Source organism: Photinus pyralis, unplaced genomic scaffold (assembly GCF_008802855.1).
Source record: "Photinus pyralis isolate 1611_PpyrPB1 unplaced genomic scaffold, Ppyr1.3 Ppyr1.4_LG2, whole genome shotgun sequence".
Taxonomy (NCBI): Eukaryota; Metazoa; Arthropoda; class Insecta; order Coleoptera; family Lampyridae; genus Photinus; species Photinus pyralis.
In genome coordinates, this window is record NW_022170403.1 from 2938228 (window position 1) to 2955457 (window position 17230).

The 17230-nt window shown below is 37.8% G+C and overlaps 1 protein-coding gene across 4 annotated transcripts in view; it reads right to left on the reverse strand.

Moving 5' to 3' along the window:
- Window positions 1–17230, reverse strand: part of LOC116164280 (protein slit) — a 270589-nt gene continuing 253359 nt past the window's right edge. The window contains exons 10-26 of one of the 4 annotated variants that reach the window (XM_031478426.1): window positions 15796–15867; window positions 15678–15749; window positions 15556–15627; window positions 15432–15503; window positions 11174–11245; window positions 10970–11127; window positions 10372–10813; window positions 9953–10321; window positions 9762–9905; window positions 7094–7165; window positions 6885–7048; window positions 6309–6835; window positions 6055–6262; window positions 5771–6005; window positions 5499–5722; window positions 4773–5063; window positions 1–336 (exon numbers count right to left, since the gene is read on the reverse strand). In XM_031478426.1, the coding sequence (XP_031334286.1) occupies window positions 110–336; window positions 4773–5063; window positions 5499–5722; window positions 5771–6005; window positions 6055–6262; window positions 6309–6835; window positions 6885–7048; window positions 7094–7165; window positions 9762–9905; window positions 9953–10321; window positions 10372–10813; window positions 10970–11127; window positions 11174–11245; window positions 15432–15503; window positions 15556–15627; window positions 15678–15749; window positions 15796–15867 (3421 nt within the window). In that variant the 3' untranslated portion in view covers window positions 1–109. Of the gene's footprint in view, window positions 337–4772; window positions 5064–5498; window positions 5723–5770; window positions 6006–6054; window positions 6263–6308; window positions 6836–6884; window positions 7049–7093; window positions 7166–9761; window positions 9906–9952; window positions 10322–10371; window positions 10814–10963; window positions 11128–11173; window positions 11246–15431; window positions 15504–15555; window positions 15628–15677; window positions 15750–15795; window positions 15878–17230 lie in introns of all 4 variants that reach the window. The other 3 variants (XM_031478427.1, XM_031478425.1, XM_031478428.1) reach the window with 3 other exon arrangements.

The following is a 17230-nucleotide window of genomic DNA, read 5'->3' on the forward strand; positions in this document are numbered from 1 at the left end:
GAACTGACGGTTTAAGATTAAGTATATTTTGATTGAGATCGGCAGTCTGGGTTATTAATGCATCTTGGTCAGATGTATCGTTAGAATTGTAAGCAGCGACGTTTATCAGTCAGTAGCATTTCTTCGTACACGCGCATTTGCGTACAATGTCTATGTCTTTAGTGTAACGAGTACCGTCGTTACATATTAAACGCACTTTGCGACGTTTACTTTTACGTGCGTGACAACACATTGTTCCGCATCCTCCTATACATTTCGCCATCTTTAGTGGCTTCCGGGATCGACATCCGTGCTCAGAGTAATATTCTCGTACTTGCTCTTTTCTACATGTAGGCGCTAGAATGAGTATTCAGTTAGTCAAGTGTGACAATCAATCTTAGCGGTTCCTAAACAAATTAGAAGCTTTTAGGGCACAACCAAATTGAAAACACTTTTTTGAATGAATATATGCCTGCACAAGTATAGTTATATGCGTTAGCTGAGAGCTATAATGGTTAATAGAGCTCACCCTCCTCCTCATTATACATGAGATTTCGATACCAATACTCACTAATATAGTAGGGGAGCCCAATATAGAGGAATTTGGGATTTATTCGAGCCCATCAGATTGAAGTAAGGTGGGCTGACCACGTGTTGAAAAGTGTGCATTTCAATAATCCCACGATTTGAGCCTAACGCGAGGAAGTGGGAGTGGGGAGGTCACAAAAAAAAGTTATGAAAAAGGTTGAAAGGCATTTCTCTTAAACACTTACGATATGGATTTCGCGTGATATTGTAGGTCTGCATTGAATCATAGGAAACCTTGGATAATTTAGGAGCACCCAAGGGATCGAGATATTAAATTTCATTTAATAATATAAAAATTTTTTTCTACAACTGTCAAAAAAAACTGTCATTTTCTGACGGATTTCGAAACGCGAAGTACTAGATTTTTAATCGGTTAATTAATAAGTAAGGTTGCTCTTGACAACGTGCGCGAAATCGTCAACAGTGAAAAAAAGTATTTCGCGCACGGGACAAAGTTGAACTTAAACAGCAAATTTAATTAACAATCGGTTCAGTTGTGGAAAAAATATTGTATATAACGCTAGCGCGAAGTTATTTCGCGCATTTGACTGATATTTTGACTCGGCTTCGCCTCGTCAAAATACCTTCAGTCTCAATGCGCGAAATTGAACTTCGCGCTCTTGTTATATAAATAACTATTATGTCTTACTAACCTATAATAGCACACTTTATATCTGTGATACGCGGGCATAAAGTACCACTTTATGCCCTGGGGCATTAAGTATCACCATAGTAACTCATTTATACTTAATGACAAAACAAACAAATATTTGCAGGTCATTGAAAATTAGAAACGTCAATTATTAATTGTCAATAGCTACTAAATCACAAGATTGGCCTTATTTCGTACAGTTTCTGGAACTTCTTGCTCATTCACGATGAATTGAATTATTTAAAATTACGTTTGACGTTTGGATGGTTTCAATCACATTAACAAATTCGAACCACGCATACTCGATCAAACATAATGAATTATTTTGTAAACGAATTTTGACGAAGAAAACTATTTGTAAAACATAAAATTGTGTATGTACCACGGGCATAAACTGATGTTTATACTCTCGGGCGACTAAAAAGCTCTCGGGCCCTCGAGCTTTTTAACTCGTCGCCCTCGAGAATATAAACATCACTATTATGCCCTTAATACATAAATAACTATTTTTGGTGCGCACTTAAAAAATTTGAAGTTTGACACCGGTCCCGTATTTTTGAGAGGTCTAGGAAGGACGTAATTAATTAAAAACCGCATTCGTGGCGCCTTTGGGGACTTTTCGATACTTGACAATGCCGTTTGGCCTAAAAAATGCCCCTGCGACGTTTCAAAGACATAGATATGTTCCGAAATGAACCTCCTAATGTCCTAGTACTCACCTACATATTTGGACGATTTGACAGTTCTACCGGATACTTTTTCTGAACATTTGTCTGATTTGCCTTAAACTGCACCGTTGCGCGTAATCTGGACAAATGCATATATTCGCTAGCGCTAGTGCGCAAGTGAAATACCTGTAAACTACAGTCATTACAGTTATAGATTACCGTCAGTTGACGTTAAGCAAGTACAATCTTTTCTACAGACCTGCAGTTGGTATCGTAGGTTTCTCGCTTTAGTTTACAGAGGTAGTTCGATCATTGTCCAACTTATTGAACGAGAGAAGCTCATGGATCTGGGGACCGGATCATTTAAAGCGCTGAAAAGGATGAAGGAGCGGAAAAACATCCTGTTGAATGTGCGAGTAGACTATTGACGCAAACAGAGGAAAATTACTCGACCGTGGAAAGAGAGGCTCTTGCGGTGGCATGGAAATATTTTTGAATGTACGGGCTGTCCCATTTTTACGGTGTCAATAGACAATTGATATTTTTTAATGGAACATCCTGTATATGTTCAGTTGTTGTCATTTTTTTAACCTCTGAATGGAAACCTATTCACATTTTGATTTTTAGCTCATTTTTTAAGAATAAAAAAACATGTTTGTGTTTTGTCCGTCCGTCCGAACCCACTTTTGCAGTTTCGAACGATTTCTAGGAGAATGGTCCTAGAGTCCTGGATGTGCAGTGCAGTGTGTAGCCTATTCCTTGAAGGTGTGTCAGACAGCCATCAAATTTCGCTGTCTAAAAGCCCCCCCCCCCACAAATTATTTCCTGAGATACTGATTTTGAAAGTAAAACGTGCATAAGTTTTACATACGACAACCAATTGGTCTCAGATTTTGCATGCGCATGCCTTTAGTGAGGCCAAGTTAAACTTTAGAAAATGGACATGGGGCCTTGGGGGGAGGGGGGTTAAAAAAATTTTACCTCTCATTGTATTCTAATTAAAGGGCCGTTTTCTACCAATTACTGCCCTTCTTTCCGTCCTCTTATCAAAGTACGGGGTGGAGGGGGAGGGGGGAGTGGAACTAGATGATAAAGTACCTTCATGCCGGTACTCTAATGAAAGGTCTCAACGAAAGGAATTAATTTCTATCAACCATAGCCCTCCTCCTCGACCTTTTATCGTGATCGGGTATATTCCCTTATACCTCAAGAACGGATTGTCGGAAGAGGGTACTCACAAAGGGCGATCTCAATAAAAAGCAACACTTCATCTTATTTTACTACCAAAAAGGAGTACACTCGCAGCAAATCATAAATTTATGATTTATTTATTTACTGTCTGGCATTCTTCGATGTTTTATTATCATGGCCTACTCCTTCCTATAAACATCTAATATTAATTAATCTGTAACTATTTTTGTGAAAAATATTGAGTAACCTAAAAGCTACGCGGTTTACCCACAGGACACCCCTTATAAAAATTAAAGAGCACACAAAAGACTATCGTATAGGAAAATAAAACAGTGGTAGTTCCATTTAAATAAAAACTTTTAAATATGGAAACTTTACTATTTTTTTTGTAAACACCCTGTATCACTAAATTCAACTCTCTCTTTACCAAAGTGTAACCTTTTATTCAGATTAATATTATTGATCAAATGTATTTCTTAACTTTAAAAGTAAGGTCGCTACGATTTCTCAAAGTGGGACTTGCTTATGGGGAATTATTTGGAAAAAAATTGATAATTTGGCAACATTGACAAAAAACCAAATAACGAATAGATTTCCATGATGTTAAAGCATGCTAGGGCCATTTGTACCTCTATGCAACTGTTTTATCAGCAGTCCATCTTAATTTATAAGTTCGTGGTTCCAACCCTCCGAGCTCGCGCCGTTTTTTTAGGATAGGTATCCGCAAAAAGAAGCATTCGAAGGATTGTGAGAGAGAAAGAAGTAGCCACTTCCGTTAGCACTCGCCAAGTGCCACTTTCGAATTTTTTATTTCCTAAAAGGTACCAAAATAAGGCTCGTCGCAGTGACCGGTCGAAAAGGTCTTAATCGTCCTTTTTGGCCCGCCCGTAGAGCAGCCTTGGTCTAGGTCTTTTTCACCTTCGTCTAGTCCTGAGGCCTGTTTCAGATTTTTCGGGCACATTTTCTGAATTTCTTGGCTCTTTTCAAAGTTTGTCCCAGAGGTCTGTCTAGCTTTGATTATGGTCTGTGAGTGTGGCTCTTTCAAAGGAGCTAGAACGGAATCGAGCAGCTCCTACTGTCAACGTTTGACAGAGCACCATACATGCTGTGCATTTAAAGGTTTAAGTCACTTACCTTTTATTCCCTTTAAAAAGCTTTTCAGTCCTTCCCCTAGATCCCTCTAGGCCCCTACAGATTTTTTATTTTATTTTATTTTGCCTTTATTTTTGAGTGGGCGGGGTTTCAGCCGAGGCTGCTCTACCAACCCAATCCACTATACATTGACAAATATCCATGCCCGAACCCAGATTTGAACCATGGACCCTTAGCACCACAGTTCAGCTTAAAATTATTTGATTTCGAGTGAAAAGCACGCCTTGAAAATCAAGTCAAGTATGTTTTGTGTAGTTTGTGAAAGAATTGTATAAAAAAAGGGCATGGGGGGGGGGGGGGCTAACACCCGACAGACCAAGAACTTTAAAACAAATTTGAATGTGTCAACAGAAATGCCAATGTACACATTGCTTCTAGTTATCACCTCAAATTTTTTTCCAAAGATGGAGAAGGAGGGGAAATTTTTATCAATTAAATATGCTGCAATACTTCTAATTTGCTTGGATTAAAATAGACGCACCTACCACGATATTAGAAAAGCATAAAGTAAAAATTGTTAGTGCCCACTTTATCATACTTACAATCTTCCTCACCTTGCTCGCAGTACTTCCCCTTAAACCCCGTTTTGCATTTACACAAGTACTCTCCATTGCGCGTAGGAATGCATTTGCTGTCATGTTTACAGTGATTACTTTCACAGGGGTCCGGAGGACTGCTTGGCTCCTCAACCATGCCATCCATTTCATCTTCCTGCTGGTCGTCGTCGTCCCTTTCTGACTCGATCAGTGCGCAGCCAGGAGTCACTTTTTGTTGTGTGGCCGCATTACCAAAGTCGACTTGCTTGTGGTTGATCCATACCTCTTTCATGCAACCTGAATTTACAGATTAAAGTCAACATTTGATTCTATTGGTTGATAGCCTATCAGGAAAAAAATTTCTTGTGCGAATTTTTGCACCCGTCTTTTCATTTTTTGTGTGTCTAAAATCAGCGGTTTAGTTCTAAATACTCTGTAAGAATATTCTAAAATAATTCTATGTAGGTATTCCACAAAAAAGAGGATTCTCTGAAAATTCTAAGAATATTCTAAGAAGATTTTTATAATATTCTAAGAAAATAATAAACAGATTATAATTCTACGAATATTTTACGAAAATTTTGAAACAATTCCAAAAGTTCTAAGACGATTATAATCATTCTAATGGTGTGAATTCTAAAAATGTTCTGTATACATTCTAGGGGAATTCTAAAAAAAATTCTAACAGATCTGAAAGTTCTAATGATCCTGGTTCTAAAAGAATATACAAACCATTAAAACTGGACAGGTTCCGTAAATGCCACAATGTGAAAGCTTGTTGGCCGGGTTCTGCTGGTATTCCCCCTAAGTACATTGGCGTCGTTAATTTTAAGTAATCCTTCGAACCCTCGTTGATAATCGAACGTGCTAGACCTCTGTCAACGCGAAGAGTGAAATTCTTCTTAATTGCAATTAATTCAGCAATATGATACTGCCCGTCCGAAACCATTTCAAAACTACAAACAAATTTAAATTTTTTGTAAATCAAACAGTAGGTTAAGTACCTGTACATAGTTGACACTGGGTAATTTCCGATATCGTAACTAATTCGTATTCGTCCATTAAATAATTCCACAGCTAAATGTTCTTGATGACCATCGTATAGCAGCACACCATTTTCTTGATTCGTAGCGAAAATGATAGTGACATTGGCTTCCGGCTTTGTTCTCAATGGCTCCAATTCGACAAAAGAGGTGTTGTGAATGAAACTTAAACTAGTGAGGTATTCGCAGCGCTTTCCTGTACACAACATTGTAAATATTCCAAAGCTATACAACATTGAACAAACCTGAGTATCCAGGAGCGCATTTGCACATATAATCATTTGAGCCTGCCGGTTGGAAGCATACTCCGTGAACGCAATCGTGATGTTGACACGGTGAAGTTTGTGGGTACATCATTGCAACCAGAGGGGTACCTTCGCAAAATTTGCCTGTGTAGTCTCCGGCACATTTACACACATAGTCATTGATGCCGTCGATGCAGGTTGCGCCATTCTAAAAGGTCAGTTATATGGGGTCTTTAAAAGAACTGCGCGCATACCTGGCACATGTGATTTTCACAGTCATCAACGTTATTACTACAATTATCTCCGTTAAAACCAGCGATACATTCGCAGGTATAATGGGTAAAGTGATCAACACACTTAGCATTGTTTTTACAGGGATTATATTCTTTAGTACAAAAGGGTATTTTCTTCTCACAGTAATCGCCCATGAATCCCAAGGAACATTTACACTGGTAAGCCTGAATTAAATCGATGCAGGTCGCATTATTCTGACATTTATTATTTTCGCAATCGTCTATGTTAGATTCACATCGCAACCCGTTAAAGCCCGCCGCGCATACGCAACTAAACCGTCCCTCTTCCAGCACCTTACACGTCGCGTTATTACTGCAAGGATTGCCGTAACAAGCGTCGATCATAAATTCGCAATTCTTCCCGTGGTACCCAGGTGCGCACTTACATTCGTAATCTTTCTCGGCCACACTCGAGCATTTACCCCCATTCTTGCAGGGGAATGTGAAACACGCATCGCACTTCGCCAAAATATCGTTGTTGACTTTCGCTGAAACAAAACCATCGTGAGCACTTGTCATTGTTTACCGCAATATTACTTCTGCAAAGAAACGATGTAGACGGTGTTGATAGTATGAGCTTCTCTTTCATATTAACGGGTTCGGCGCATCGAGCGATACCTGGCTCGACATAGTCGACTTTAACCCACTCCGCTAACCAACGTAACGAACAGTCACAGTAGAGCGGATTTGCACCCAGCGCCCTTAAATGACGAATTTAATTTGAATTACAAATGAATAACACTTACAGGTGGGTGATTGACTTTAAATCGGTGAAAGTTCCTTCTGGAATCATTGATATTTGATTGCCATGCAGAGATCTATAAAATGAGATTATGCAAAAGATAAGTATACAATTGTAAGTTAATATGTTTTTTGTTGTTGTTTTGGTTAAAGTAGTTCAGATTAGGGTTTTTTATATTTTAGCCAAAGCAAAAAGGCGAAGAAAAACAAATCTCCAACGTCCGGCTATTGCAATCAACCATGCTTTGAGTGTGGTCACCTGAGCCACCAGAGGACAACATGTCCAACATGTCCTCGATCCCGCCGTTTTGGATGTCATGAGAAGGATATTGCGTCCAAGTGGCCTCGCTCTCGGGGGGTGGTCATGTAGACAGTCAAGGAGCAGGGCCTCCGTTACCTCTTCCACTAAAATCGACAGGAATAAGGAGTCGTCTCCACTACCCGGCTCCTTGCACCGAAGTGTAAACGAATACCTATTCGTTAAGAACAAAATGAAGAAGGATAAGCGGAGAACCTAAGCGCGCTTATTACACGACGAGGTAAAGTAGGGGGGAAGGACGAGTACTGGTGTATGATACTTGTTCTGAAATTACAATTTGCTAGGGGGTTCGCGTTGCGGAGGTCTACAGCCGCCAACATATAAGGTGTGACTAGGCAATCGCAGCCATGAGTCAGTGGAAAGGATCCAAGACCTGACAATTGAAGTGGACGGGGTCTCGCTGTTGCACCTAGAGCTGGGACGAGCGACGAGCGCTCTAATTTTTTCAAAAATGCTCGCGAGCATCGAGTTGTCTTGCAAAGCGAAAGCGCTTGCGAATTTCGAGCACTCCTAAAAGTGCTCGTGCGGTTTATCGCGAGCGCTCGGGAAAAGTGCTCGTGAGCGCTCGGGAAAAGTGCTCGTGAGCGAAAAAAACACTCGCGAGCGGCGTTTAATCCTTCAGCGCTTGAGGGCGCTCACGAGCGAAAAAAACGCTCATCAGGAGCGGAAAAAGCGCTGGAGAGCGGAAAAGTACTCGAGAGCGGAAAAAGAGCTCGCGAGCGAAAAAAGAGCTTGCGAGCCGAAAAAAACGCTCATGAGCGGAAAAACCGCTCGCGGGCAGAAAAAGGCGCTCGAGCGCCGAGCACTTTAAGTCACCCTCGAGTAACGAGCACCAAGCGGCCGCTCCGAAAAGTGCGAGCGATCCCTCGCAATGGCTTTTTCCCCTTGGAGCACTTTTTGTGGCTGTAAAACCTACAGCCCTTTGAATTTTCTTTCGAAATTGGTTTCTAGTCGATAACTTTTGATTGAGAAGTCTGATCGAAAATGTACGAATTGTTGAGAGAGTCTGATCGAAATGTACGAATTGTTTTGGACTACGCACCAAAATTAATAAGAAAAAGTGTTTTCCCGAGAAATTTTGGTGCAGTCGATGTTCGGTAAAAAAGGAAGGTTATACACTGCCTTTTTTGAGCCCCGAAAAAAAATTGTCTCAGATCGACCCGAAAAAAAATTTTCTTATAGAATGTGGCCTGTAGAATCCATAATTTCAAACAGTTCCAAGATTGGGCTACTAGTTCAAAAGTTACAGCCCTTTGAATTTTCTTTCGAAATTGGTTTCTAGTCTATAACTTTTGATTGAGAAGTCTGATCGAAAATGTACGAATTGTTTTGGATTCTACGCACCAAAATTAATAAGAAAAAGTGTTTTCCCGAGAAATTTTGGTGCAGTCGATTTTTGGTAAAAAAGGAAGGTTATACACTGCCTTTTTTTGAGCCCCGAAAAAAAAATTGTCTCAGATCGACCCGGAAAAAAATTTTCTTATAGAATGTGGCCTGTAGAATCCATAATTTCAAACAGTTCCAAGATTGGGCTACTAGTTCAAAAGTTACAGCCCTTTGAATTTTCTTTCGAAATTGGTTTCTAGTCTATAACTTTTGATTGAGAAGTCTGATCGAAAAAGTACGAATTGTTTTGGATTCTACGCAACAAAATTAATAAGAAAAAGTGTTTTCCCGAGAAATTTTGGTGCAGTCGATTTTTGGTAAAAAAAGGAAGGTTATACACTGCCTTTTTTTGCGCCCCAAAAGAAAAATTGTCTCTGATCGATCCGGAAAAAAATTTTCTTATAGAATGTGGCCTGTAGAATCCATAATTTCAAACAGTTCCTAGATTGGGCTACTAGTTCAAAGGTTACAGCCCTTTGAATTTTCTTTCGAAATTGGTTTCTAGTCCATAACTTTTGATTGAGAAGTCTGATCGAAAAAGTACGAATTGTTTTGGATTCTACGCACAAAATTGATAAGAAAAGTGTTTTCCCGAGAAATTTTGGTGCAGTCGATTTTTGGTAAAAAAGGAAGGTTATACACTGCCTTTTTTTGAGGCCCTAAAAAAAAATTGTCTCAGATCGACCCGGGAAAAAATTTTTCTTATAGAATGTAGCCTGTAGAATCCATAATTTCAAACAGTTCCAAGATTGGGCTACTAGTTCAAAAGTTACAGGCTAAAACGGGTGTCCTATTACATGGGCAAAAATTTATTGGGAGTGGTTTAACTGCATCTGTTGGGTGAACAGATTATAGTATTGTTTAAATTAACTTGATGCTATTTTAGATTATGCTCACTTGAACTGAAATCTTTCATAAACCATTTTCGTCCACTTTAACCATACAGCACCCGGTTTAAGAATACTTACAAGATTCGTAACGATTTCAGTCCAAGAAGTGCGTTCCTTTGAACACACTGTAATTTGTTATAGCTTATAATTAGCGTGGATAGCTTTGACAAATTATTAAAGGTGTTGTTTGCTAATATTCCAATTTGATTATTACTCAAATCTCTAAAATGCGACAGGTGATTTGACTTATTAGACTAACAAATACTCACAGTCTTGTAAGCGCTTTCAAATGTGCCATACGCTCGGCTTGTACGCTTTGTATCTCATTGACATCTAAATACAGCTCGGATGTTTCGGCCGGTATTCCCCTAGGTATTTCTTTCAGTTTAGCTCTGGAACACCTCACAACAGTTCCAGTACACGTACACATCGGTGGACAGTAATTATCCCCCAAACAACCTTGGTCGCCGTCACCCGTACACTTAAACTCACTCTGTGGCAGTTCCTTGATTAGCACATCTTTCACTTTATCTGGCGATGCACATCTGGGAGACGAACCGCTCAGTCCCTTATTCTTCAACCATTCCGAAAACCAAGCCAAATGACAGTTGCATATGAATGGGTTTTGTACCAAATTCCTAGACAATTTGTAATGAATGGGGTAGTTTCGCGCAAGTGTGGAACTTACAGAGTGTGCAACGACGTCAAATGGTCAAAGGCTCCCGGCATTACGCAAGTTATCAAATTATTATTCAAACTCAATACCTTCAAATTGTGCAAACCATAAAACATTTTGTTATGTATCTCCAACAATTTGTTCTCGGACAACAACAACTCCGATATTTTACTCGCACCGTCAAACGCATTCTTTTCAATGCCGATTATTTGGTTACGCCTTAAATCCAGCTTAACCAAATTTGGCAGTCGTCCAAAAAGGCCGTCGGATTTAATTTTTCCCAGATCGTTGTCTTGTAGCAGTAATTCTGTTGTATATAACGGTATGTCGCGTGGGATTTCTTTAAGTCCGCGTCCGGAACAATCGACATTGGTACCATCGCAAGTGCACCCACTCGGACAGGCGTTGTCGATAAGACACTCGCCGGCGTAACGCGTTCTGAACTCTTCCTGACCTAAAATTTCTAGGGGTCAATCCAGGTGTAAACCACAAATGCGCGATGTGTACGATCTTATTAGAGATGAAGTTATTTACAGACACATGAGATTAAAGTGTTAAAATAAATGAACACCGTTACCACTGATTATCTAGTGGAGGTGCTTACCCTTACATTTGAACTTTTCATCTTTGAGAGATTCGATTCGTCTCCGTTGCATACGCTTTGGCGTATCGCATCGCGCTCCACTCGTTTCTATTGGGTTTCGATGAAGGTACTCGGCTAGCCATCGAAGATTGCAATCGCATATAAAAGGATTCCTCGCTAAATGACTGAATTTTAATTATTATAATGTAATTAATTTACTGTCATACTTACAGGGTTTGTATACTTTTAAGGTAGTCGAACGTTCCATTGGCTAATGACTGGATGTTGTTATCATACAGCGACCTAGTAGATTGAAACTATAAGTATTAAATGTGTAGACTAAATATGAGAGAGTAGGTATTAATGTTGAGTCAAAGTCTTTTACTCGACGATATTAATAACTACTTGTTTTTGAGATAATGCATTGACATTGCTTTAATATATAAATAGGTACAAACTACAAAGGACCCGTTTATTTGGCATTAATTGAACACTCATATAATCATTAGGTATAGGTGCATATACCTACACTGCCTACACAAAATAAAATTTGGTTGGATTAGTGGTTTGGTTCAAGGTTTAGGGAAAATGTTAATTTACAGGAGATTTACAAGAGAAGATAAACGAAAGATACCTACTTAAGGCGGCTCTGCAGTGAATATTGAACTATCCGCAAAACAGCGAATCATTTCTTTAAGATTTTGATTTTATAACCGCATTTAAAAAGGGTCGACGTCAAATATTGTAGGTATTAATCAACAGAATGATTGTGCGTAAACCAAATTTTGAAGTTTGCCATAATTTTGGAAATAACTAGTACCTACAATTGATAAAGCTTGTCTTTAAGATAACGGCGCCTCTATAAAACATAGGTACAGACATGGGTTTTGGCGATTTACAACCAGCGAACAAAACTGTATGATTGTACATAGATATATCTTTTTCATCCCTTAAATTAACAACAAAAATTGGGGAAAATGTTTTGATGACATCATGAAGTATTTCACCAATTGAAAGCACAGTTAGGCAACTTAAATTACACCATACACCCGCCGGCGAAATTGTCATTAACTGGCAATTGCGAATTAATCCTATTCATTTTTCTAACAATAGCTTTAGAGATTAGGCTATTCATTGTTATCTGCAATGGAATTCACCGCCTTGAGCTTTGTCCGGCGTCATTAACACCATCCTATAATTAGATAATAATGTAATTTAATGTATTTGTAATTTGTTTACTGGTTTCATTGATTAGAAGTTTGTAATGATAAGATTCTTGTGGACACCCACTTCCGTAATTACACCAAGTATTACAGGCCGTGTCACGCAAACCGATACCTAGAAGTATTCAGGCTTTCATTGATCAATTACATCTGACAATGTGTAGGTACACCGACATAGTTTTTCTTGACCTATCGAAAGAATGATCGTTTCACTTCTGGTTCTATCGCATGTCGATAGCAACTTCTCTTTTACATAGAACACCCTGTATTTTCCAAATCTACATGACAATTTACGCCGTTTGATACCAATTTCCCCTATATGCAGGATTTCAAGTTATTCAACATTTTGAACATTTTTGATGTTTGGCTGTTATCTTTTTGAGTCCTGTATCTATGACTCCGTTGCCTTCAATTTTAAAAAGTATTCCAAAATCGGCAGTACTCACTTGATGCTGCAATGATTTAAATTTTGTTCGCCCTATTACAGGGTGTTTTAAAACGAATGTTCAACTTCATTTAACTTCAAACCTTAAAAAGTTGATTTTTTCAAACGAAACATGCTTTATTTTTTTGCACTGTCAAATGTCAAAAACATTCTACAATGATCTAGTATTACATTCCCTATACTCGTACATATCATTCTGTAATGCTTTCCGTTTTATTATAGATTTTCTAAAAATGTGACCGTTATGCATAATTTCCTTAGGAGGCCTAAAAGCGTTAGTAAATGTTATTTTACCAGCATTTGAGAATTTACATGAAGAAAACAACTGGTTTCAACATGACGGAGCGCGGGCTCATTCTATCCATGATGCTTATACATACGACACTGTATATCTTTGACGAACATTTTTTGAAGATAGGAGCCAGAGGTCCGTGGCGTTGGCCTCCTAGAACTTATCAGATATAACGCCATTGGGGTTTTTTGTGTGGGGTCATATAAAGACAACATTTACTTCACACCAGTTGCTTTTCGTGAAGAACTGGAAGTTAGGCAGAGCTTTTGATGAAATGACAGACATTAGAGAGACGACTACCAACGGAATTAATGGGAAGATCCTATTATGTACCTATTGAAAAAAACGGCGGCCACGTAGAACAAAACCTCAATTGATGTTGGTTTTTTATATTGTCGTTTGTTATTATTACCTGTTTCTGTTTATTATGTCTTCTTTATTTAACTTTATATTCATCTACCATCACTATCAACTATAACTATAAAAAGGTCTGACAAGTCTTCTAACGTTATTTCAAAGCTTTCTAAGAAAATGCATAAGGGTCACAATTTTAGAAAATCTAAAATATAACGGAACGCATAACAGATAGGTAAACGGAACGTAATACTAAATTGCTGTAGAATTTTTTTCGACATTTGAAAGTGCAAAAAAATAAAGCATGTATCTGCATGTATTAATAAAGTTGACCATTCGTTTTAAAACACCCTGTAAAAGGGCGATCAAAATTTAAATCATTGTCACGTAGAATCAAGTCAGTACCTACTGTTAATTTTTGAATTTTGAAAAATCTTGAATTACTTGAAAACCTTAGATGCTGGGTATAGGGAAATGTGGTAGATTCCGAAAATGTAATAAAATACAGGGTGTTTTATTTAAAATAAGAAAGTTACTATAGACATCCGGTAGAAACGGTAGTGCAAAAATCATGATAATATTTTCTTTCGACAGATCATAAAAATCTATGTTGGCAAGTAAATTTTCAGATTTAAATGATAATGAAAGGCTGAATACTTCTAGGTAACGGTAATTGTATCTGTCTATGACTAATGTAGTCATTTCAAAATAAATCCAGCTCAACAAATTACAAAAGACAGAAAAGAGGTATTTCAATTCATTTACTTAGGTACTAATTGCTTTGTTTGTGAATGAATAGCACCTATAGCCTGCAGCGTTTTAGAATCCACATTAGAAACATCAATAAATTGTATTGTTAGTTGCCTACAAATTTTTCTGTGTAGGCGCAAGATCGAAATCTTAATTCACTGCAGAGCCGCCTTAACCGCTACCGTAAGAAAGTGAAATAAATTAATAAGGAATATTACATTTTTCATATTTTAAGTACCTATGTACCACATTGAAAATGTGAATAAAAATTCCTCTAAGGCGACCTTTCTGCTTTAAATAAAAATCAGTCGTTCATTTGCACTTTTTTTCAGATTTTCCTCAATAAACTTATCCATAACCACTACTTATATTTACAAAAAAAAACTCATTAAATATGCTAAATGATTTTTTCTAGCTTTGACCATTTGGGTAGATACTTATATAGGTGTATAAGTAGAAAAAGTCTATGAAGTCCAGTTCCCCAGGGGTTTCTCCTAAGAAAATCCTTAAACAAAATATAAATACACAATTCATCCATAAAGCTCTTAGTCTGACAACTCCCCTATGAGGGGCACTGGACCGGTTGAGGCATAGCCCATTGCATTCAGATGATTCAGAGCACGCGGCCAAGTTTGGGACGCCTGCATACTGACAGCCACATCTTGGTCCGCACCCTGTCTTGCATGACACGATGCGGACCGGTTCTAGCGCTGACGACCCTTCTTTCAACCCCCATTGCTATGGATCCAGAGAGTTTCTCACCCACAAGTGGATCTGATAATAATAATAATATTGCCTTTATTATTAAAAAAAAAACAAGGTACATCAAAAATTAAGGGCGAAGTTCAGTACTGCGGCTGTGCGATGTATTCAACTGAAGAAACCGTTGATATGGTCAATTGGTATAGAGCCGGTAACAGTTTAAGGAGCGTAAAACAGTTATTTTCAGTGAAGACTAAGCAACAATATTCAAATTAAGTAATATGACAATCAGATTTGTTTTTGTTTTGAGAAGTTATTTTGGATGCATAAAATTAGGCGCCCATCAGAAGAGATTTTGTCATTTAAAAGTAGACATATGGAAAATAATACACGCAAATCCCTATGTATACTCCTTAATAAATATCACAGTTTTCTGTTCTACAAAGATCGACCTTGTTGAGTGGTACAGTCACAAATCTAAGTAGGTGTAGTACTTATACATACTCAAGGACTATGCAAAATTAAAAGAATCACACATTGTGCATAGAAAAGTCAAACCCATTCATGATGCTAAAATGGGCCAATGAAATAAATGCCTGATCTTGCATCAATAAGTATATACCATCTTTTACGTACACGTACCAAATAAAAAATACAAATCTACACATATTCCCTTATTAAGTTATATAACTTATTAAAAAAAACAAGATAGAAAATACGTACAGCAGATTTAAACTGTGAAGATCATTGAAAGCGTCCTTCCGGATGCACGATATTTCATTGGCATTCAGCAATCTGCAATAATCCCAAGTTAAACTACTTACAAAGTAAGACCGCCCGCACTTACAAAAGTTGTAATGAAACCAAACCGTGAAACACTCCAGCCGGCAAATCCTTTATTTTGTTACCATACAACACTCTAAAATCAGAACGATGAAGCAGATTTTTACAATTTGGTATAATACATACAGGGATGTCAACGCCTTCAAGCCTTGAAAGGCGTCGGGAGCAATTTTTGATATTTTGTTATTGCTCAGGTCTCTACAAAGCAGATAAATATAAAATTACTCATCATTTGCATACGTACATTCTCCGTAAACGTTTGTGTGCTGCGAACGCCTTCGTTGGGATTTCGGTGATGTCGTTCAGTTCCAATCGTCTGAAACAAGCTGCTGTGTTTATTCATTTGAACACATGTAAATGACAGGATTGACAGCTAAGTTATCAAATTCAAGTTTCTGATGATGGGCCTCATAGACATTATTTTGTATACTTTTGGAGTAATATGTTTTGGTAAGTAAGTTCCCTAATATGCGCGTTTGTGATTAAGAGCAATAATTTAATTTTAGTTATGGGAGTTATAATTACTGTTGATTTTTTTCTATTTTACTCGTATTTGCTTAATTTACCCCCCCACCAAGAAATAATTGAAACCAAGCGTGTATATAAGAAATACAATAATTATATATAATTTTTATCAACCAGATGTACTGATTTCGTTGACAATAATGGCTTTTACCAAATACCTTAATAAATATTATATATTATAATACAATATAGTAAGGTATTTGGCCTTATCTAAAGGACATTTTCAACACTGTTTCATACAGTGAAAAAAGAAGCTCGAATTATAGCATTTCGGCTTATTAAAACTAGAAATTCGTCGAAAGTTGAAGCGAAATGAGGTTCCCATTTCGTATTATAACGCAAACTCTTGAAATTTGTATGCCGAAATTTTACGAAAAGATTGGATATGGTCTTTCCCGTAAGGCCCAACAGGCTATAGTCTAGAGGTCTAGGAATTTAATCTCTATTTCTTAATCCAAGTTGAACCATTTCTATATAGCGCAATTTTAAAATTTAAGATGGCAGTTACGCCTTCTGGTGGTCATTTTTAGAACTTGAAAATATTTTCCAGCGATTCTTCATGACCGATTTACCTGATAATTTTTTTACCCCTAAGTCATACGACGAACGGTAAGTACCCGAGATATGGATCACCCGGTACAACTCACCGAAAAATATAGGTACCAATTGGTCTACGATCTGTTGCTTGAACCGTGAATCATTATGACTATAATGCTCGCCGGCAAAAAAAATTGGCACCGAAAATGAACATGAGAGGAAAAAAAGAAGAAATTGAGGTGGAAGCAATTATGCATTTTGATGACAGTAGACGAGTCCTTGGAAGGTATTTGTGAGAATAAGCTGAAGAAAAACTTGAGAACAACTTGTGACGAATTTGATACAAATGAGGGAAACTGGATGGTTGGGGACAATCAGAGAAAGTTGAGAACCCATGAGCAACTTGAGATCAAAACCTCAGAGGAATTTAAAAGACGCTTCAGGAAAACGCGAAGGAAATGTGAGGAAGTAATCGAAGAGAATGTAATGTAAAGGAAACTTAAAATTAATTTGAAAGAAACATAAGAAGGAGCATCTTTTGGTAGACAAAAATTGAGCGGAATGATAAAATTTGAGGACAAGTTTACGAGAACATACATAATAAAGGGGCCTGCAGC